Source organism: Pectinophora gossypiella, chromosome 21, assembly GCF_024362695.1.
Source record: "Pectinophora gossypiella chromosome 21, ilPecGoss1.1, whole genome shotgun sequence".
NCBI classification, from domain to species: domain Eukaryota; kingdom Metazoa; phylum Arthropoda; class Insecta; order Lepidoptera; family Gelechiidae; genus Pectinophora; species Pectinophora gossypiella.
The window spans coordinates 9,818,285-9,840,457 of NC_065424.1; the positions used below are offsets into that span (position 1 = coordinate 9,818,285).

The 22,173-nt window shown below is 40.9% G+C and overlaps 2 protein-coding genes across 5 annotated transcripts in view; one reads left to right on the plus strand and one right to left on the minus strand.

Moving 5' to 3' along the window:
- The window catches only part of LOC126376495 (protein EFR3 homolog cmp44E), a 34,260-nt gene extending 30,271 nt beyond the window's left edge, over window positions 1–3,989 (plus strand). For all 4 annotated transcript variants that reach the window (XM_050023924.1, XM_050023920.1, XM_050023921.1 and 1 more), the window contains one exon: window positions 448–3,989. The gene's annotated coding sequence lies outside the window, so the exon portion shown is untranslated. The remainder of the gene's footprint in view (window positions 1–447) is intronic.
- Window positions 3,990–5,154: 1,165 nt separating this feature from the next.
- LOC126376573 (reticulon-4-interacting protein 1, mitochondrial-like) lies at window positions 5,155–21,318 on the minus strand. Its single transcript, XM_050024054.1, has 13 exons — window positions 21,257–21,318; window positions 20,962–21,041; window positions 20,092–20,172; window positions 15,990–16,155; window positions 14,987–15,157; window positions 14,100–14,240; window positions 13,108–13,222; window positions 12,474–12,602; window positions 11,222–11,343; window positions 10,469–10,625; window positions 9,035–9,155; window positions 7,772–7,891; window positions 5,155–7,408 (listed from the first exon to the last, which is right to left on the minus strand). The coding sequence occupies exons 2-13, from the start codon at window positions 21,007–21,009 to the stop codon at window positions 7,322–7,324; spliced, it is 1,458 nt and encodes a 485-aa protein (XP_049880011.1). The 5' UTR covers window positions 21,010–21,041; window positions 21,257–21,318; the 3' UTR covers window positions 5,155–7,321.
- Between the last annotated feature and the right edge of the window lie 855 nt (window positions 21,319–22,173).

Genomic DNA, 22,173 nt, shown 5'->3' on the forward strand with positions numbered 1-22,173 from the left:
CGAGCCTATTTTATTAAAAAAAAAACAAAGAGACATCGATTATTCGGCAACACTACTGTACTCCATATGAAAGTTTTGATGCATCGTTTTCTTTGGCCATACACAACATATTATATCATCATCACCAGCCCATTACCGTCCCCACTGCTGGCACGGGCCTTCCCTATGGATGGATAGGGAGATCGGGCCTTAAACCATCACGCGGGCCCAGTGCGGATTGATGGTTATTAACGACTGCCAATGCATCCGGGGCCAACCGCTTAACGTGCCTTCCGAAGCACGGAGGAGCTCGAGATAAAACTTTTTTTTTTGGTCACCCATCCTATGACCGGCCTTTGCGAAAGTTGCTTAACTTCAACAATCGCAGACCGAGCGCGTTTACCGCTGCGCCACCGAGCTCCTCGACATATTACGTATATACTGATAACTTATTTATTTCTTTTCCAGCCTTACTCTCAACTCGCAAACACGTAGAGGCTTCCATATTCGGAAGTAGCGCGCCACAACTGCCTTCGCTAATGCAATTGTTACTAAATATTATCCCAGTAGTACTTAATGTTTGCTGTTATATGTACTAACTTTGACTGTAAAATTTTGTTACACCCGAGACACTGCAAGTAACAGCCCCATTCTTACCGCTTAAGGGTCGAATCACATCTGTCAACAAAAAAGCACATTTTTTAACAAGATGGTGTGACTTTAAGAGGTATAGAGGTGAAACTTGTACTGATAGAAAGCATATTTCACACAAATACCTACCATACTGTGAGATTTTTTTGACGTGACTTAATGCAGACATGCCGCAGATGGCATTAACTAATTGGCCGGACAAATGGGGAGCGCTCAGGGCTCTAATTCGGTACAAAACATAGGACTGTTGTTTGAGGGTGCCCAGTTGAACGCGAACCTCGGCTCAAGGCGTCGTCTGAGAGGATGGTATTTGAAAGCATTAATCGACCCTAATAGTCGGTAGCGATGCGCGCTGGATGAGGAAATAGTCGACAACCACGCCGGCGGTCTTGAAGTGTTCATTGTCGCGAGCTGATTGGCCGCCTCTATGGCTAGAGTAATCAGGTCGTCGGGATCGTATATTACTTCCTTCGGGCGCCGATACTTTCAGAACCGTCTCTAAGCGGGATGTATTCAGACTTATTTGTGCTTTTCATGACATAAACGTATTTATTATTTATTGAGCAATCAATAATAACCCTGACACCAGGGTTGATAATTCACCTCACAACCCATACGATAGAAGAAGAAGCAATGCAATCTATACTGCATACGCGTGCTATCGCCTCGTCCATTCTGCCTTATGCGATCGCTCTCTCTCGCTCTAGCAAATGACAGTTCTGAGTAACAGAAAAGGATAGAAGTATAGTAAAGTGTGACGACGATGTGGTTTGACCCATGGTATAAGAAGACCAGGTATGCTCAATCCTATGACAAGCCGCCATTGCTAGCCCATTGATGACGTAAGTGTTACCATTAAATAGGTATCTCTAATATTCCAAGGACGTAAATTTTATTATTGAAAATTAAGTGAATTACTGACTAATGTATTTAATTACTATTATTTGTCACGTATATAAAAATCATTAAAACTGTACGTAAATCTTTTACTAAAAGTACAAAATCTCATTTCAAAGTAAATTAAATACATTGACCGTGGGTTTATTTTTTAACAATGGGTTTATTTTTTATTTGGCAACGCAGGGTGGGATGACGTTAGCTGAGCTAACCTTGAAATGCTAGCTGTCAGTTTTGAGCATACCTGGTTGTCTTATACCACGGTTTGACCCTAAAGATACCCCCAGTTGACGATGAGTGGGTGTCTATACTACATACACCTCTGCCTACTCCTTCCGGGATGCAAGCGTGATGCTTCGTTATGTTATGCTGAATAATGACAAAACATTCCAATTCCTTATGTTTTAATTGACTTATTGGTATCGATTTGGTTAGAATCTCTTTGTATTAATAATTTAGGGGCCAATTGATTAAATGTTGCATCATTTATGATTAATTACTATTTAAAAATATTGTTTGTTGAAAATACTTATGAAATCTGTAGTGAAAAACGCCTAGTTTATTCTATTTTACTGGATAAAAATTTATATCTTCAATATTTAAGCTTCTAATACTATATATAAGGCATTTGTCTCACTGTCTAAAAGCAAACTATAATAATAATAATTATTATTATTAGCCTGTGTGATCCCACTGCTAAGCAAAGGCCTCCCCTATAATATTACACATAAAAAAATACTACAATACCGAAAAATACATAAAAATTATAGGTAGAAAATCGATCCATAATTTAAAAAAATTAAAAGTTCGAGTTTTGAAATTTAACGACTCATAAAACACCGGTAAATAGTTTTTTTGTTAATTCAGCGGGACAAAAGCCTACATCATTGATATAAAACTTCATACCTATTCGATATTCCAAATAATGTTTTTCGTCAATTGACTTCAATAATAAAATTGCTGACTTTTGTAGAATACATAATAAAATGGTATTATTAAAGACATTTAAAAATGACATTGCAACAATAATATTCAATATAATACAATAAATAAAATATAAATATTAAAAAAATGTAACCGATATTTTCTTTAATATTGTGATAATATTTGTTATATAGGATGGTGGTTATAAATATCATTGAATTGTTTTGTAAACTGTGTATAAGTATTTATAGAAAGTGTAAAGGGAGTATTTTTTTTAAATATAGCAGCTGATGGACTCTTTCAGCGATCAAAATTAATTGCGGAAATCATTATAGACGGCGATACGGCTTACCACACTACCACGTCGGTCTAACAGATAGCTCGGGAAGGTGTGGGTACTTAGTTCATATTACCACTGACTAGCCAATTAATATGAGTAATCATATTAATTCAAGTGCCCCTGTATTTTCGTAGGTATGTGGTGTGTCCTAACCTACATTGGGCTGGTTTTGCCTTCGCGGGTTGGAAGGTCAGACAGGCAGTCGCTTCTGTAAAAAACCGGACCTGTCAAATCGTCAGCTTAGGTAAGCAGACCCTGTGAAAAACGGGATAATGTTAGAGGGATGATGGTTAATTCAAGTTGATATTTAAATACACAAATAAATACTTGTATACAATTTCCGGCTTACTAATAAAAAATAAACAAGATGTATAACTATTTGAAAATATTTTACTTATCTGTCAAGGGGCCGTCCATTAATCATGCGAGGCTCGAGAGGGGGGGAAAATCTATGAAAAAATCACGAAATATCATAAGGGGGTGGGGGGGTGTAATAATATATCACGAGTATTTATTTTACGAACCGAAAAGTCGGCTCGTGCAATTATTTTGGTAGGTACTAAAAATACACGTGATATTGGTATGGGGGGGTAGTCTTGAACCTCACCATGTATCGCCAGGGGGCGGGTTTAAAAATGACAAAAAAACATCACATGATTAACGGACGGCCCCCAACTACTTGTTAGCCATTGTGGTCCTGTGGTATACCGGCTTGTTTCTCAAACGGGAAGAGCCGGTTCGAATCCTGGTCCTTTACTTGCACTAATGAGTTATTAATTTATCCTAAGTACAGTTTTCACTAACACAGTTGGCTCAAACGGTGGTCTAACAGAAAGCTCGGTGAGGTGAGGGTACTTAGTTCATCTCGCGATGGTTGAACCTCTATCTACCCTGTTGGGATATAGTCGTGAACTTATGTTGTTACACGTTAACTGCTTGTTTATTAATTATTGGTAACGCGATTAGGGATGTGACATTTTTGGGAATGAATCGATTGTTTTTACCATATAAAAATCGATTAATCGTTGCCTGGGTCGCATTCCTAAACGCGGTAGGATATGAATGTAAAGGGGATGGATACCTTACCTAAATGTATTTCATAGTATCGAAACGATCCTGTTATTTTGTTGTACTTAATGTTATTCTATCTATAATTATGTTAGGTTGTGGTTAATGTTAATAAATGTAGTTCTGAAGATGTGAGTATTTTATTTCTATAAAAATGCCGAAGTGTGAGTGAATACAGCCGCGTTTTCCACATAGCAACATTTGGCGCGCGACATGTTGAAATTTAGCTCGGAACTTTTGTTTCACAACGTTGTCTGTCTACGCATCTAATACAAGTCCCTTGTCGACAACATGTAGCCAGAGGAACTAGTGTTGTTGTGCGTCACGTCTCCACTCGACAACAACTGCTGCTCAACTAACGATGCTCTCTAAACAGTGTCGCCAACTTTATTTTTACCAGCCCACCAAATGCGGCCGTGCAAACCACCAGAAACCACTAAAACTGAGTGGTCTCTGAAACCACCAGAATTTCACTAGATAACCCAAAGCCGAATCAGTGCAATGAGATCGTGGGTTGTTTTTTCCCCCTCTTTAGCGCCGCGTCGTAGGTAAAGACGTGCTAGAGACAGGGTAAATTATTCAATTATTATTAATAATGATTCCTTAATAATATATCACATAATTTTCACTTAGCAACTGGACCACCAGTGTTTTCGACTATTTGCAACCAATCCTTTAAAACTGGGTCACGTAACCAACAATCACGAAACTTTTGGGTGTACTTATGGCTTAAGCATCTTGATCTTACTCAATATGAAACTAATTGTATGTATTACTAATAAATAAACATCATATTGGTTCTTTCGCTCAAGTAACTCATAAACCATATTCGGTGGTTAAATTCGTCACTTACCGCTAACTGGAAGGACTCTGATCCACTAAAAAATCCACTAACCACTAAAACTAATATTTTTTCCACCTGTCTAACCACATGTCTAAACCACCAGATCTAATGGAAAATCCACTAAGTTGGCAACACTGTCTCTAAACAAACAACAACCCGCGCGACATGTTGCGCTTCAGCTGGCAACGTCGCGCGCTGTTGTGCAACGTTGCCGTTCATGTTGAGCATTACGTGTTGCGCGACTTGCGCGTTAATTGTTGCCTAGTGGATACGAGGTTAAGAAACGGTCGCTCTCTCTCGCTCTAGCAAATGACGGTTCTGAATAATGGAAAAGGATAGAAGCATAGGAAAGTGCAATCCTTTGAACCTGTAGTTCTTCATATCAAAGCTTGTGGCCACACATAGTGATATAGACTTAACTTCTTGTAGGCATGTAAATAAAATAACAAGATTTACAACAACAATTTATTTTAAAATAACACTATATAATTACCTATCTACAATTATACATTAGTTACATATATTCTGACAGTTCGGACAAGTGACACTGCTTTTTGTTAAACTATGTACATTTTTTATACATATATATTATGAGCACCTAGTTAACAGTGGCATAGCTAGGAGATTTACGGCTTTCGGACTATAAAATTTAGGCCCCTACCATTCAAATTCATTCAATATGAGGTATTTCACCTCGTTGTATTTTGGGTAGATTTTCTAGGAGTTGTAATAAAACGGGAGCGGAAAATAAAAGGTAGCGTAGCCGTAACAAGATGGTGATTGTTCAGTTTATACATTGTTTTAAGTTTACGCGGTTATTATCATAATTAAAACACATAATAACGGGTTCTTACCGCGTTTAAATGGGGATCAGTCATCCCGTGATCATGGCACTTGCAACAGTGTCGAAATATCGGGAGTCTCATATCCCCATTTAAACGCGGTAAGAACCCGTTATTATGTGTTTTAATTATGATTGTTCAGTTGTATGAAAATGTTACAGCGACATCTAGTGGTACTAACAAGTAATAACATAGGTTACTTTCAGATTCATAGAGAAATGCGCTAGATTGCGCTGTTCTAATGAGAGTGGAAGAAAATGATGTGTCAAGATTCAAGATCGTAGTAAGTGGAATTATGTGGTCTCTGCTGTGTAACTATTCTTAGCTAAGGGCCCTGGGTTCCGTGTATGCTACGCCACTGCTAGTATTTTTTATAAAGTTCAATATATCTATGTACACTATTTACAGATCTGTGGATTTACAATTAATTTGGTACAGTCTTTGATTTTATTACATTTGTGACGGCTGATGGGTGGTAACTGACAAAAAAAAATTTAAATATTTAATAAATATCTGTTATATACAGGGTGTTAGTGGCATCGTAACGAAGAGGGGATGATTCAGACCATAATTTTGAGTTAATATCAAGTGGAAATTTCCTATCAAAAACTTCATTTTTTTTTTTTAATTATTTTCTGTTCCGTATTTTTGCGACGGAAAATTCCACTTGATATCAACTCAGAATCATGTTCTGAATCATCCCTCAAAGTTTTCGTTACGATGTCGCTAACACCTTGTATAGAATAAACAAAATATTTTTTTTTTAAGTTTCCGTTTAGCTACTGCTTGGAGCAGCGTAGTGGAGTATGCTCCAGACCCCTTCCGGTTGATTGAGGGGAGGCGTGTGCCCAGCAGTGGGACATATATAGGCTCTTCATGTTTTATGTATGTATGAAAATACTTAAGTTCTTACACAAGGTTTGACTTCATTTATCCTAATATACATAAACATTTTCTATTATGTTTAGCAGATTAGAAGATAGATAATTATCTTAGAAAGTTGTATATTTGATACAAATTATTTTTTAATATATCAAACTTTATTTGTTACTCAATAAAGTATATAATCTGGCCGTCAAGTTTTAATTTTACCTAATAGTGTTTTGAAAACCCATAGCTACGTACAGTCATGAGCAATATAATGTACCCACTTTAGGACTCTGTCGCACTAACATATTTGACATTTAGTGAGACTTACAGTTCAATATGTCAGATAAGTTAATATGACATGGTACCAAAGTGTATACATATTAATGCTCGTGACCGTACTACTATACCCAGAAACTCCATACAAAAATCTCATTTGTACCATGCGTTGCCTAACACGTAAGTGCGAGCGAGACGCACGCTCTCCCTTACTCCTTACGGCCATTTAAGACTTAAACACACCCGGACACTTCATTCAAACAACCTCGTTTTACACAACACCACACATTGACGTTATCGTACGGTCACGAGCATTAATATGTATACACTTTGGTACCATGTCACATTAACTTTTTTGACAACTTGAACTGTAAGTCTCACTAAATGTCAAAAATGTAGTGCGACAGAGTCCTAAAGTGGGTACATTATATTGCTCATGACTGTACACGCGCATCTGAGTGTGTGACGTCTGACGCCATACGATTAAAGGCTAAAGTAAAACCGAGGGGGTGAGGTAAACCTAGCTCAGCCGCTGGTGGGGAGTGGAGAGTTGCCGCTCTATACGTAGTGTTATTCCTTACTCTATGATATAGGTTAGTATTTGAGCTTTAATTTAGACTAGATCGTATACTAAGGGAACCGAATCACCGTAGTGCCTATCGCGTCTTCGCTGCACGCGTGGGCTAGCGCACTCTCGAAGTCTTGAGGGAGATATACCTGGAAATATAGGAAACAATTATAATACTTTACCGAAGGTTGTCTGGAAGAGATCGGTTTTAGCGTTAAGGCCACATAAAAGTTATTATGTGTTTGACTTCAGAAATCAGAATAATTATCATGGATAAACTTGTTAAAGGTCAATGTAACATTTTTGAATTTACGTCATTTCGTAAGGTATTAATTATGGCTGAGGAGAAGCAATGACAAGAAACTGCAACAGCAACACATCTTTTAAAAACCAATGAGGGTATACCCTCATAAGCTTTTTTACATAAAGTAAGCTTCACATGAGCTTTAAATTTATTTTCTGACGAATTTAATGATAATAACCTCAAACAAAGTATAAATAAAAAAAAATACCTTGTCCAAGACGGGCGCGACGTGTCCGGAGTCAACTAGCTGCCGCAGCGTATCCAGTCCCGCTGTCAGTCTGTATTTGTCTTCCAGCCAGTCTGTATGCGTGCCGCCGCCCACAACCCACTGCACAAGCAAAATCATTTTGCGAAAAATACATTATGAGAAATAGGGTATTTGACTGGGTGAGAGATAAGTTATAAAATTCAGATTACTAAATAAAGACACGTCAGTATCACTGTAGCTTAATTAACTCTTGCTTAAATTGTCCGCCGCTCTTCTATTCCTAATGGAACTCTCTTTCTTTCAAATAATAGTTATTTTCTATTTTCAGAGCCAGCGTTTTTATTGTCTATATATAAGAATACGACTAAAATAAATTTAAATTCTGCTACATAATCATACGTATAATATTGAGACCTACCTCTTCCTCCTGAACGTTTATAAAGTTTACATTGTGGTGCGTGGATTGTAAAATAAACTTGATATTTTGAAATATCTTGATATTTTACGTCTAAAGGTGACAAAAAACGTTTCCTTTTTCTATTTACCTTATTTATAAATTTAGTCTATGACGTCACAGGTTGCTTTTTCGTACAAACTCCATGGTAATTTCGTGTTTTGACGTTTAGTAAAAAGCAACTGATTTGACTAGTTAGAAACTACTGTATTGCTTAAGTTGCAGATTTTCGCGTTGTAGTGAACAAGTAAAGGCGACGCTTTTCAAAGCGTTCTGCCAGTCGTTCTACACGTGCGGTCTGTGGGTCAGCTTTACGCAGCGAACTTATGGAGCTCTGCGTGTTCAATATAATAACGCATTCAGGATGCTGTTCGGACTGCCGCGTTATTGCAGCGCCTCATTAATGTTTGCAGAGGCGCAAATTAATTGCTTCTATACCATCATGAGGAAACGTTGCGCCTCCTTGCTGCGCCGCGTGCGCGCCAGCTCGAACAGTATCCTGAGTGTGTTAGCAGACCGGTGGGACTCCCCGCTGCTGAAGCGCTGGATGCAGCTGCACGCTACTGTGCCAAGGGTCGCGCGTGTGTATTAGCTTAAGTTGTATAAGTTGTTACTAACATTAGAATATAAGTTGTTTGTTACTAACATATATGGATACAGTCCGAATTAAATAATTTGAATTTGAATTTAAGTGTGACCTTTTGTCCTATCTCATCTTGTTGTTACAGACCGCTCCGTCAATGCTGTGTGGCTTGTTCACTATACACCCTCTGTTGGAAATTACCCTATTGTAATTGACATCGACTTACCCTCAACAACCTGTAGGTGTAGAAGGAGGCGGCGAATATGAACGCGAAGGGTGTGGGCAGCCGGTCTGAGACCAGCGCCAGCGGCCTCAGGTCCAGGATGGCGTTGCGGGGCGCTGTTGCTCTGGTGAAGATATTAATTTACTTATTACATGCTTCGAGGCGAGGAAAACTTTCGCAAAGGCCGGTCAGAGGATGGGTGAGCACAAAAAAAAAGTTTTCATCTCGAGCTCCTCCGTGCTTCGGAAGGCACGTTAAGCCGGTGGTCCCGGCTGCATTAGCAGTCGTTAATAACCATCAATCCGCACTGGGCCCGCGTGATGGTTTAAGGCCCGATCTCCCTATCCATCCATAGGGAAGGCCCCAGCAGTGGGGACGTTAATGGGCTGATGATGATGATGCTTCGAGGCCCCGAATGAATCCCGGTGGGGACATGTCACAAAAATCACTTTGCGATCCCTAGTTTGGTTAGGACTAGGCTGATAACCTGATTGTCCGAAAGTAACATGATCTGTGCTTCGGAAGACACGTTAAGCCGTTGGTCCCGGTGACTACTTACTGATGTAAGTATGTAGTCGTTACACGAGTCATGTCAGGGGCTTTTGGCGGTTCAATAATAACCCTGACACCAGGGTTGATGAGGCTGGTATTGCACCTAACAACCCACAAGTTAAGAAGAAGACTTATTACATGCTAAACCAACAGCTTACAAAAGAAAATAGTCTTCAAAATAGCAACATAAAGTATCTTCTTCTATCGTGTAGATTGTGAGGTAGGTATCGACCTCATCAACCCTGGTGTCAGGGTTTATGACTGAGCCACTATAAGCCCCTAGACGGAGATGGGAGCCATCGGTACGGCAATGCAGGAAGGAAAGGCAAGTCACAGGGATTGCAACCTGGAACCTGACAGAGGGTAGCAGTAACAGTACTATTCAGAGGCGGAGGACAGGAGTCCTAGTACCGCTTTGAAATAGATTACTCTGGGCGCCATCGCACTCGCGTCAGACAGAGTACTACGGGGCGGAAGGTAAGAGGGAAACCACTGCCCTATTTGTCCCTAAAAAAGTAGCATGGAAAATGCTACATCGAAAAGAGCGCGACTCTTAAATTAGTGATGATGATATAAATATCGCCATTCTAGAACCTTTCCGCCCCAGCGGCCATCGGTTCTCCTCGCTATGTGGCAACCACGTGTCGGACGACGCTCAGTGGGTAGGCCCGCTACAAGGTGGACCGACGATCTGGTGAAGGTCGCGGGAAGTCGCTGGATGCGGGCAGCGCAGGACCGATCGACGTGGAGATCCTTGGGGGAGGCCTATGCCCAGCAGTGGGAGTCGTACGGCTGATGATGATGATATAGATATGGCCGACGTCTTGAAGGATTGCTAAGGATCGACAAATCTGTTTATGCGGGTGGGTGTAATATGTGACTAACTTGAGCAGCGCCTGCGTGTGGCGCGGGCTGTGCGGCGGGCCCGCGGCGCCGGCCGCCAGCACGGCGTCCCAGGGGCCGGCACGCGCCGCCTGCGCCTCCAGCGGCAACCACGACGACAGCGCCGCGTCGCCGTCTATGTCCACGAACTCCTGCGCACCTGGGAACGTGCAAAACATGAGACGGCTTGGGCAAAAGTTGGATTAACAGACGGAAAGTTTAAAAGCGATGTCCTTAGATGTTGCTAATAATCTCTAAAGGGGTAATAAGGTGCACAGCTGAAACATAACATAACGTAAACTCAAGACTATATCTCAATTTGGATTGTCAGAGGTACATCCATCACAAGATGAATTAAGTACCCACACCTCACCGAACTATGTATTAGACCAATTTAACAGGTGGTGCACACACCACAACACAGTTGAAGATTTAAGTATAAATGGGCAGGACACTTGGCTAAACAGGGCGATAAGAGATAGGCTAAGCCAGAGATATGACTTCCAGTGTTCTTTTTTTATATTATTTTCCGTGTGGTTGCTGTCCAAAAATAATGTAATATAATGTTAACTGTAATGTAACCTGTCTGTCTGTGTTTGTGGTGTCCGAAAATAATAAATGTTTCTTTGTTTCTTTACTCCACCACGCTGCTACACTGCGGGTTCGTGGAGGTGTTTTGTGGCTAATAGCCGACACCAACGGCTTGACGTGCCTTCCGAAACGCAACAGCCAATGAACTGTAAAACCTTGTCATACCTAAGTCTTGTAGGGTGAGTGCAGCGTGTCTCGGCGCCAGTACGGTGAGGTGCGCGCCCCACGAGCTAAGCAGCTGGATGAGCACGCAGCCCTCGCCGCTGGACGCACCTGATATCGCCACCCTGACACACAAGACAATGATGATGATGTAATAGGGTAATGGTAAGCTAATGAAATGAGACGGAGAAGCGTTGTGTCTCAAATGCAAATATATCTTTATTCAGTAGGTAACATAGTTACACTTTGAATCGTCAATTTTTACATAACGAACGTCTCATCCGCCTAAAACTACTGCAGCTTCTCACAACCCGTACAGCCGGGGAAAAGAAGCTGCAAGAAAAGCCTCGACACAGGGCCCTAGACGTTCTTTTAAAAAAAATAAACATGAAATATTGTTATACAATTGAGTAATTTAGCTGCCTAATATCAGTTCTCAGACAGTTAATCCCATGCATTCATATCTTCTAAATAATCACTAACTTTTTGTCTGATTATTACTCGTCAAAATATCAGGTTGGAAGGTCAGACAGGCAGTCGATTCTGTAAAAAACCGGACCTGTCAAATCTTCAGGTTAGATAAGCGGACCCTGTGTAAACGGGAAGACGCTACATATAGACACACCCCTGACACTTCATAAAAACAACCACATTTTACACAGACATCACACATTGACGTTATCGTACACGCGCGTCTGTGTGCTGTACGGTTGAAGACTAAACTGTGGGAGTGCTAGGAGGTAAACCTGTCTCAGCCGCTGGTGGGGAGCGGAGAGTTGCCGTTCTATACGTAGTATTATTCCTTGTTCTATGCTAGAGAGTTCCCCCACGAAATAGTGCCCAAGATATGGGCAATCGCCGCCAAGCCGGGGAAGAATGCGAAGGCGTCCCTACTGCTTTGGCATTACGGCGGTGATATGAACACCCGAGGGGTTCCACAGTATATACGGTAGGCATTTCATCAACTTCCTAGCATTATCCCGTTTTTCACAGGGTCCGCTTTCCTAACCTGAAGATTTGATAGGTCCGGTTTTTACAGAAGCGACTGCCTGTCTGATCTTCCAATCCGCGAAGGGAAAACCAGCCCAATACAGGTTAGGTCCTCCGAAAATGCATTTCTCGGAAACTGGAATTAATATGATTACCCATATATTTGGTTAGTCAGTGGTACATCTTCGCAACATGAACTGTACCCACACCTCGCCGAGCTGGTCCTCCGAAAATGCATTTCTCGGGAATTTGGGAAAAACCTTACCTCTTTCCCTTACAGCAGTCAGGTGAGAACTTCAATCGTTCGAGCGCTGACAGTGCGACGGTGCCCGCCCAGGGCAAAGACGCCGCACTATCCGCTGCCAGCGTTCGAGGTCGCTTGCTGACTCGCGTGCTAATATGGAAAGGATGCTTAACAATAAAAAAAATATTTGAAAAATCTCTACAGAAGAATTGTGTCTAATTGCTATGGGCGATAGTCTGATCCCTTGTCACCATCTCTCTCTTAATTTAAGAGCTGTGCTCTTGTCGGTGGAGTAATCGTCATTCCTCTCTTCTCTCCGCCAAATCCTTCACCTCCTGATACGAGACGACCTTCTCTTTTATTTGTTTCATAAAAGTTTTCCTTAAGGGGTATACCCCTTCTGGTTTTTATGGTGTTTTGTCACCATAAAGTTCATTAAATCCATCATAGGATTTCGTATCAACAGTGGCTGCAGGTCTTAGATGTCTTGTGGCTCTGCGCACGCCCGTAATCCCTAATGGGTTGGGCAGAGCCACGAGTAATCAAAGACAACTTGCAGCCACTGTTGATACTTACGGTTTAATTTGTCAAAAAAGTTAATGTGACATGGTTTCAAAGTGTATACATATTAGTACTCGTGGCCGTGAGTACTCACCTTCTAACAGTAAGCAGCTCACTGGCAGCTCCCCCACTCCACTCACTGACGCATCCCCACACCTCGTCACCCAACTCCAACTCACTCACACCATGCCCCACATCCAGGACCACTCCTGTGGAAACACCAGATTCAGATAAGCTCACGCCTATATCCCAATTAGGTAGTCAGAGGTACATCCATCGCAAGATGAACTAAGTACAAACCCCACCGAGCTTTCTGTTAGACCAGCGTGATAGGTGGTGAGCCAGATCACATTGGTCAGAAAATAGAAATAGAAATACTCTTTATTTGCTTTTGAAAAGGGTACATTAATAGATGGATGCTCATAAAAGTCTCTCCTTATCAGCTATCAACAATAGCATGGAAATATTGTTACATAAACATTTCCAATAATTATCATTTATATCATTTACACCACATTTTTCCAATTCAATATTTCAGATCAGATTCCTTTATTTATTTTGCAGCATAATAAACTGCTGGGCACATGTCTTCCCTTAATCAACCGGAGGAGTTATGAAGCATACTCTACTATGCTGCTCCATTGCCTGGTAGAGCTCAGATAGTTGGGAATAAAAAGCTGTAATCAAGTTTAACGGTGAAGAAAACATAGTGAGAAAACCCGCACTACCGAGATATGCGTTTTGGCTGGTTTTCCCTTCGCGGGTTGGAAGGTCAGACAGACAGTCGCATCTATAAAACAACGGGATAATGCTAGAGAGACGGTTGAAAGGGGGCAGTCAATATCAACAGCGTTGATCCGTCTTTGCTGCATGACGAATGTTTTTCTGACTCTTCACAACACAACATCCTTATCTTCTTTACTTCTTTTTCTGTAGTGCGGGTTGTAACGTGGATAATCTGATATGTCCCCACCGGGATTCGAACCTGGGACCTTCCGATCTTGAGACCAGTGCTTAACTACTGGACTTCCTTCCTTCTTTATAAAACTATTTGTCATCAGCCTATGGTATCTCTGGTGTACTCACCAGCGAAGGCCCGTCCGACAGTGAGCTGTGTCCTGGTGAGCAAGGACCGCAGCATGGACCCCCGTCCACGGAGCACCCAGCGGTCTACAGGACACACGCTGAAAGCCTGCACCCGGATTAGGACTTCCCCCGCTGCCGCACCTGTTACCAAGGAGAAGATGCGTAAGAGCACTGACGTAAACAAACAGACTCACACTCAAAAAGCGTCCGAGCCGTGCTGTAAATACATGTACGTTAAGTTCTGTACATACATAAACTCACGCCTATTTCCCACCGGGGTAAGCCGAGACTATGGAATTCCATTGTAGTGTGTACCTCCACACCTATATTATATGCAAGTGCTCTATATCTCTCTATGTTATATACCACATTAACAGGCAGACAATAAACGACCGTCTTAGAAGAAACACGTCTCTTATTTAACTCCACAACTCTGGTGTCCCACAGTGCACCATTTGCTTCGATCGTAAGACACTTCTCTTGCTGCCCCCACATTCTTCAATCATTTCATACACGTCCAATGAGAGGTCCGTTATATACAAAGTGTATTATGTTACCTACAGAATAAGGATATTTTTGAATTTAAATTTGGAGTTTCGTTAGCGCGTTCTAGGCTTGCATTGAATGAATCGCCATCTGTTGGTTATAGGCGGAATTAGCTCGTCAACTGGTACCCAGTCATACCCCGGTCACTTCATAGAAATCACCTCGTTATACACAGACACTAGTTGACGTTATCGTACACGCGCACCTGTATGTGTGACGTCTGACGCCATACGATTGAAGACTAAAGTAAGACCGAGGGGGTGAGGTAAATCTAGCTCAGACGCTGGTGGGGAGCGGAGAGTTGCCGTTCTATACGTGAGCGTCCTCCAGCCTGCACTCACCCGGCGCCACGGCGTCCTCGACCAGTATGACGCTGTGGTCCGCGTGCGTGTGCAGCGCCCGCGCATGCGGCCCCGCGGGCGCCCGCGCCGCCAGCCGCAGCCCCAGCGCCAGCCCCGCGCCGCCGCCCAGCGCCGCGCCGCACACGAATATTATCATACTGCGGCGCCATACTGCGGAAGGGATATTACAACTTTACATCCCAATAGAACAAAACAAAATCAGAATCAGAATCAGAATCATTTATTCAACGTAATTATCATGGATAAACTTGTTGAAGGTCAATGTAACATATTTGAATTTACGTCATTTCGCAAGGTGTTATGGCTGAGGAGAAGAAATGACAAGAAACTGCAACAGCAACACATCTTTTAAATCAATGAGGGTACATTACAAGTTATTTAATAACTAGAGGAACACATTTAATACCAGACATTTTTATCATTTAGGTAATCATTAATCTTATAATAGGCTTTTTTACATAAAGTAAGCTTCACGTGAGCTTTAAATTTGTTCTCTGACAAATTTAAAATATTATCTGGTATTTTATTGTAAAAACGTATACATAACCCCAAAAAAGATGAATTTAATTTACTTAATCTAGAATTTTGAACAACAATTTTATTTTTATTCCTTGTATTGTAAGTATGCCTTTCTCAGTTTCTCGGAAGGAGAGATACATTTTTACGCACATACATAAAGTGTATAATAATATTTAATAAATTACCGGATACTTTCAAAGACTGTGAACTCAATAAGTTTCGCGTAGCAGTTAAAACTCTGGCTCTGAATACACAAATAACAGGATTTAGTTTTAAGTGTATAATTGAAAGAATGTATTATGTGTGTAGAATATTTCATTTCATTTCTTCGAACAATCAGGTGATTCAAGCCTGTAATGTCCTTACCAAGGGGCAGTCTCACAGAGTGGGCCAGAGTGGGTGAGTGGGACATAGTCGTGATAGGCAAATAGTAGTAATAGGCAGTCTAACTATGGATGCTTACCTCGGTCCTTGAACAGTGCGACAAGCTCCTCATAGAGCAGGACGGGCGACAATGGCGGCGCGCCTTCCTTCACCCGTCGTATAGCCTCTCTCGCCCACACCCCCGCCCGCGCCCTACTCTCCGCTATAAACTCGTGGTGCCATATCTCGTGGAATGCTTCACGAACCTAGAAGTTATCCATACATACTGTTAGGTACAACGGCCTCTGTGGTCCAGTGGTTGAGCGTTGATCTGACGATCCTGAGGCTCCAGGTTCAAATCCCACATATCTCTGCTTTAAACGCGGTAGGAACCCGTTATTATGTGTTTTAATTAACTACTTGGCCAGAAATGCTGGTACGACCGAAATATGCACAAACGCATTTATGTCGCACGTACTTAAATGACCTAGTCTTCATGAGAACAAAAGATTATTTAATTAAACCAAACATGACAGTAGGTAAATTGACGTCATGAAGAATATTAGTAGATATTTTATTATCTGTGATATTATTATTTACTTACATAGGTTTACGCTAAAAAGTCTATTACACGAGCAAGCAATGTCAAAAGCCTTTGTCATTGGTAAAGTCGGTAATTGACTTTACAAGTTATCTATCCTCTATCGTGTGGGTTGAGAGGTGGATAACCAACCTGAGCAACCTTGGTGTCAAGGTTATTATCAGGCCGCCAAAGGCCGCTGTCCTGGCTCATGTAACGACTACGTACATTAGTAAGTACTAACCGGGACCAACGGTTTAATCTGCCTTTCGAAGCACGGATAATCTTACTTTCGAACAATCGGGTGATCAGCCTGCAAAATCCTAACCAAACTCTCTAGTTTTGTTAGGATTTTGTGAAAACAAAAATTACATTTGTGATCTCTATCACAAATGTAATTTTTGTGATATGTACAAGTTTACAAGTTATTGAGAAGAGGCAAGATGATTGGACACGATGAATTTATTAAAAACATCATAGAAGGGAACAGGAACACATTACATGGAACAGATTAAAGAGAAGGTGAACGTCGTGTCCTATAAGAAAATTATAGTCAAAGAATTGGCCTTTGATAGACAAGGATGGAGAATACTACACCGACAAGAGCATGGCTCTTGAATTAATGATGATGATGACAAGTTATTGAAACCATCACCTCTACAAAACTAAGCTATATTTCTAATAACACATACCTACTTTATTTTGAACAAGGGGGTTAAAAAGGCCACATTGAAGCAATTCATCTAAGAAAGCAATATTGCTACTTGACATTTGAGGACAGAGAGAGACTCGAGGCCTTTGAAATGTGGTGTTGGAGGAGGATGGAAAGAATAAGTTGGACAGAAAGGGTTACAAATGAGGTAGTGCTAGTAAGAGTAAGGGAAAAGAGACAAATACTGAGAATTATTGAGGACAGAAGAGGCAAGATGATTGGACACCTAATAAGACACGACGAATTCATTAAAAACATCATAGAAGGAAAGCTAGAAGGAAAGAGAGGAAGGGGAAGACCAAGAAGAGCTTACATGGAACAGATTAAAGAAAAGGTTAACGTCGTGTCTTATAGGGAAGTCAAGGAATTGGCCTTTGATAGACTGGAATGGAAAATGCTACACCGACAAGAGCGTGGCTCTTAAATTGATGATGATGATGACATTTGACTGCATTGCGCACTTACTTTTATATATGCGCAAATGTCAAATTGCAATATTGCTTTTTTTAGACGAATTGCTTAGATATGGCCTTTTTAATCCCCCAGGTTTTTACGTGATATAGCTACGTATAATAATTACATAAATGGGATAAGTACCTAATTACGGATTTATGCTACGAATTACGGCGTCTTCATTCAAAACTGGGCTAATACTTTTGAATATTAACTAATGAACGAGGATAAATATCAACACCCGTTTTCTAATATGTTAACTCAAACATTCTTTGACTCCATCGGTTGAGCCAACCATAAGGAACACCTTGAACTCAGCTCAAAATTGGTATTCGAGTTTATTTCAGTGAGGTTGAGTGCAGAAAAGACGTCATTATTTCCGTATTATTATGTTGGCAGTATGACATGCTCATAGACGAGGATATATATTTTATGTCAAAAACATCTATATAACACACACATTCCCGAGAATATTTTTTTTAATTAATTGAATTTTGCATTTCCGAAGGTATGTGACCTAACCTGTATTGGGCTGGTTTTCCTTTCGCGGGTTGGAAGGTCAGACAGGCAGTCGCTTCTGTGAAAAACCGGGCCTGATATATTTTCAGGTTAGGTAAGCGGACCATATGAAAAACGGGATAATGCTAGGGACATGATGATGAGGATATAGATGTTCTCTCCATCTTAGGCCTCGTCAATGCCTTCAGGCAAGTCTGGGGCCAAGAGCAAACCCATCAAAGGTAAAAAAAGATGTCAACTTAAATTACCGAAATGCTCAGCGGAGGCCGAGTCGAATGGAGGAAGTTTGGAGTTAACATTTTAGAATACGGGTGCAAATTTTTCCGCCTTTTGTCTGGACTCCTAAAGTTTCGAACTACATAATATATTGAATGGTAACCTGTACAGCCAAAAAGAAAAAGTTCTGCCGCAGCTTGAATCTGTAGCACAGGTAATTCTGGCACAAACAAGAATAATACCACAGATTAGGTAATTACTACGTAATGGGTGAATATCAAAATTTCAAGTCTGGTGGCGAAATTTCATAGTATTTTTTCGTGAAAAATTGGGTTCCGACATGAAATAGATCCTAAAGGATCCTCGGTTCCGACATAAAAAGGATCCTTTTGGATCCCAATTTTTCACGAAAAAATTATGACAGTTCGCCACCAAACTTGGCACATTTTGATATTCACCCTAATACAGTATGGTCAGTGACTCAGTGGGTAGGCCCGCTACATGGTGGACCGACGATCTGGTGAAGGTCGCGGGAAGCTGCTGGATGCGGGCAGCGCAGGACCGATCGTTGTGGAGATCCTTGGGGGAGGCCTATGCCTAGCAGTGGGCGTCGTACGGCTGACAATGATGATGATGATGATGATGACTGTATGGTCGCCTTCTAGTGATAACCTCGTAAGCGCCTGCTAGAAAAATCACTTTCAGATGTGATTTTTCTTAACAAAACCACGCGAAAGACAAGCCACTTTTAGGTAATCCAGGTAAAAAATTGAGGACTCAATTTTTACGCGAATTGAAATTAATTGACAGAAATTGAGGTTTTTTGTGAGGAAAATTCTATATGAATATGACTTTTCAAAAAAGCACTTACGTGGTTTTTCCTACGAGACGATGATATAGAACGGACACCCTCCGCTCCGCACCAAGTCGGATTGGTGCCGAGCAAGATTTACCTCACCCCCTCTGCTGGGTCTAACTTTAGTTTAAACGGCGCAAGACACCACGCTTCACCAAGATTTCTGTTAGACCAACGTGATAAGTGCTGAATCGGTGTCTACAATGAACCAACTGTGTTCAATATTCTTTATTTGCATATAACGAGGGTGTGTTAATTGAGGGGAGGCTTGCGCTTAATTATATTCCATTCTATACATTTGCGATGGACCATGAGCTGAATCCCCCCTCCCCCGCCCCACCCTCAGAATTCGTTACGACGTTACTTACACCGCGTACAAGTACGTACGGTCACGAGCAATAATATGTATACACTTTGGTACCATGTCACATTAACTTTTTTGACAAATTGAACTGTAAGTCTCACTAAATGTCAAATATGTTAGTGCGACAGAGTCCTAAAGTGGGTACACTATATTGCTCATGACTGTACCCGTTTGGCTACCTGTGTCCCTCAATATTTGGTATGATGTCACTAACACCCTGTATAGGCTGTTTATGAATGAATGTTAAGATGGTGATGGTGTGTTAAGTTGAACACGCACCTAGACGCGCCACAGGAGCAGAAATCATAGCATTTTGCGGCAAAATGCGGGTCGTGCGGGTCGTGCGGCTCGGGTAGGTGCGCAATGTTGCATACTATGTCATAAAAAGATTTATAAAATGCGATAACTTCACCGCGTGCGGGTACTGGGGTGCGTCTAAATGCGCGTTCACCTTTAGTGACATTAAATAATGCCCTGTATAGTTAGGTATAACTTTATTTACCTTTCTGAACGCATCCACAGTTTGGTTTACGATGTCCTGGACTCTGGATTTGCTACTACCTGCAGCGGATTTTGCTGCTTCCTTGAAAAAAAATTATATAATAAATAATTTAACCTAATTACTGATAACGCGGCAGTATGGTCTGTGATCTTAGCCTGTCCTGAGTGAAAGACAGATAAAAAAATTAAGGATTTAAAAAAATATATATATTTATGCAAAAGACTACATACCCCGTCAGTACAGACAATTTTGTGTCATTTGGAAATTAAAATCTACTAGAGGACTAAATAGAGGACTGGTTTGTCGAAATGTTTTTTATCCTATTTAGTTTTTTCGGAGAAGTTCTTACCCTCCAGATTATCCCAAACAAACAGAAGACAAACAATCTTTTATATACTATAACTTGGTTTATATTTAACCTGTGATATAGGTTTTTGCATGCAGCACTGAATTTTACTTTATGACTTTGAATTCATGTTTGAGTTATTGATACTTCACATCACGACATGATTTCCAGGACATGAATTTAATTTAGATATGTGTGGGTTTGAGGAAAGTCTTATTGGAATTGTTAAACATAATTCATAATGACAAGTTTATTATTTGGCAAATGTATTGAAAGCATAAAATCAATGCAACAGATGCACTTGAGTTTTAGTTGTAGTAGTAATGAAACTATTTTAAACTTATTATGTAAGTTCAGGGTCATTACAGTACTAAATAGGGCAATGATGCCAATGACGTTTGGGTCATGAGAAAAAAAGCAGTTTGTATATAAAAAGGTTTGTTTTGTCAAATAAAACGAATGTGAAGGAACGAAACGCGCGCGCGAAAGTACTAGGACAACATAACCTAATAGCAGTTACTTACTTGTAAAGCATCGAATTTTTCGCCGGCTCTTAGCTTCAGTTCATCCATATCAGGGCACCACGAGGTACTAGGGGTCCAGCCTAAACCATACTGACAATTAATTCGCAAGAAAACTTTAACCTTTGGACGGAATTCGTCCTAAATACGGGCACTCCTAAAATAGACCGATATGTCATTCAAAGTCGGTTATTAAACTTTCAATGGAAATAATACTAAGCTGAAACGATTTAAAGGTTATTTTATGTGCGTTTTGTATGAAAATACTGAGAAATATTACAATAAAAGTCATTTTTACCTTATCCAAACATAACCCCTTTTCGTTCGAACGATTTTGACAGTGACGTTTATAAATGTCAGCTGACTGCTAGGTGTGTTTTTGATGCAATGTTGGCGTAGAAATAACGTTATAATTATATAACATCGTTATTTTGATGTCAACGTTTCATTTACTGTCGTTATTAAGTAGTATTATTATGTTAAGTAAAAAACACTGTTTGGAAATCACGTGAATAACGCACACATAATACTAGAATTTCCAGACTACGTTCCCAAAAAAAAAATGTAGATGGCGCTGTACAGCATGGATATTAGACATATTCATCTTTGTTTTGGGTATAAAAGATGACCCTTGTTATTCAATCCGTGTTGCTCTATGACCCAGGTACAACACATCGTCCACCCATTATTAAATTGATTAAAATAAAGAGAAGCAATATAGGTAGCAACAAAATTCTATACATCATCATCATCATTAATTCAACAGCGACGCTCTTGTCGGTGTAGCATTTTCCATGCTACCTCTTGCATTCCGCCTCGCAGTACTTTGCCTGACGCGAGTGGGATAGTGCCCAGAGTAGTTTATTTCAAAGCCGTATTAGGACTCCTATCCTCTGCCTCTGAATAGTAGTACTGACAGTTACGGCTGCGTTCTGTCAGGTTCCAGGTTACAGTTCCGGTGACTTGCCCCTTCCGTCCTACATTGCCGTACCGATGGCTCCCATCTCCGCCTTCGTTGCTTCGTTGCGGCAACCGTTGAGGTCTTCACAATTCAAAAAAGGCAATGGTTGGTTCTACATTATACCCCGTAGGTCTGGGTCCCTATCCAAACTCAGCCACTTTCTCACTCTAGCTTACTGAAGTGAAATTGATAATTATATTCTTAGACATCGCCTCATAACAGCCTCGGTGGTCTAGTGGTTAGAGCGTTAGGCT

Bases quoted from the DNA above. Each gene is read 5' to 3' on its own strand.
- LOC126376573 (XM_050024054.1), bottom strand. From the start codon at position 21,009: ATGGATGAACTGAAGCTAAGAGCCGGCGAAAAATTCGATGCTTTACAA. The intron at 13,223-14,099 runs GTGAGTACACCA...GTGTTTCCACAG, and splicing joins TGTCGGACGGGCCTTCGCTG to GAGTGGTCCTGGATGTGGGG. The intron at 7,892-9,034 runs GTAAGTCGATGT...TTGCTTGTGCAG, and splicing joins ACACCTACAGGTTGTTGAGG to TGGGTTGTGGGCGGCGGCAC.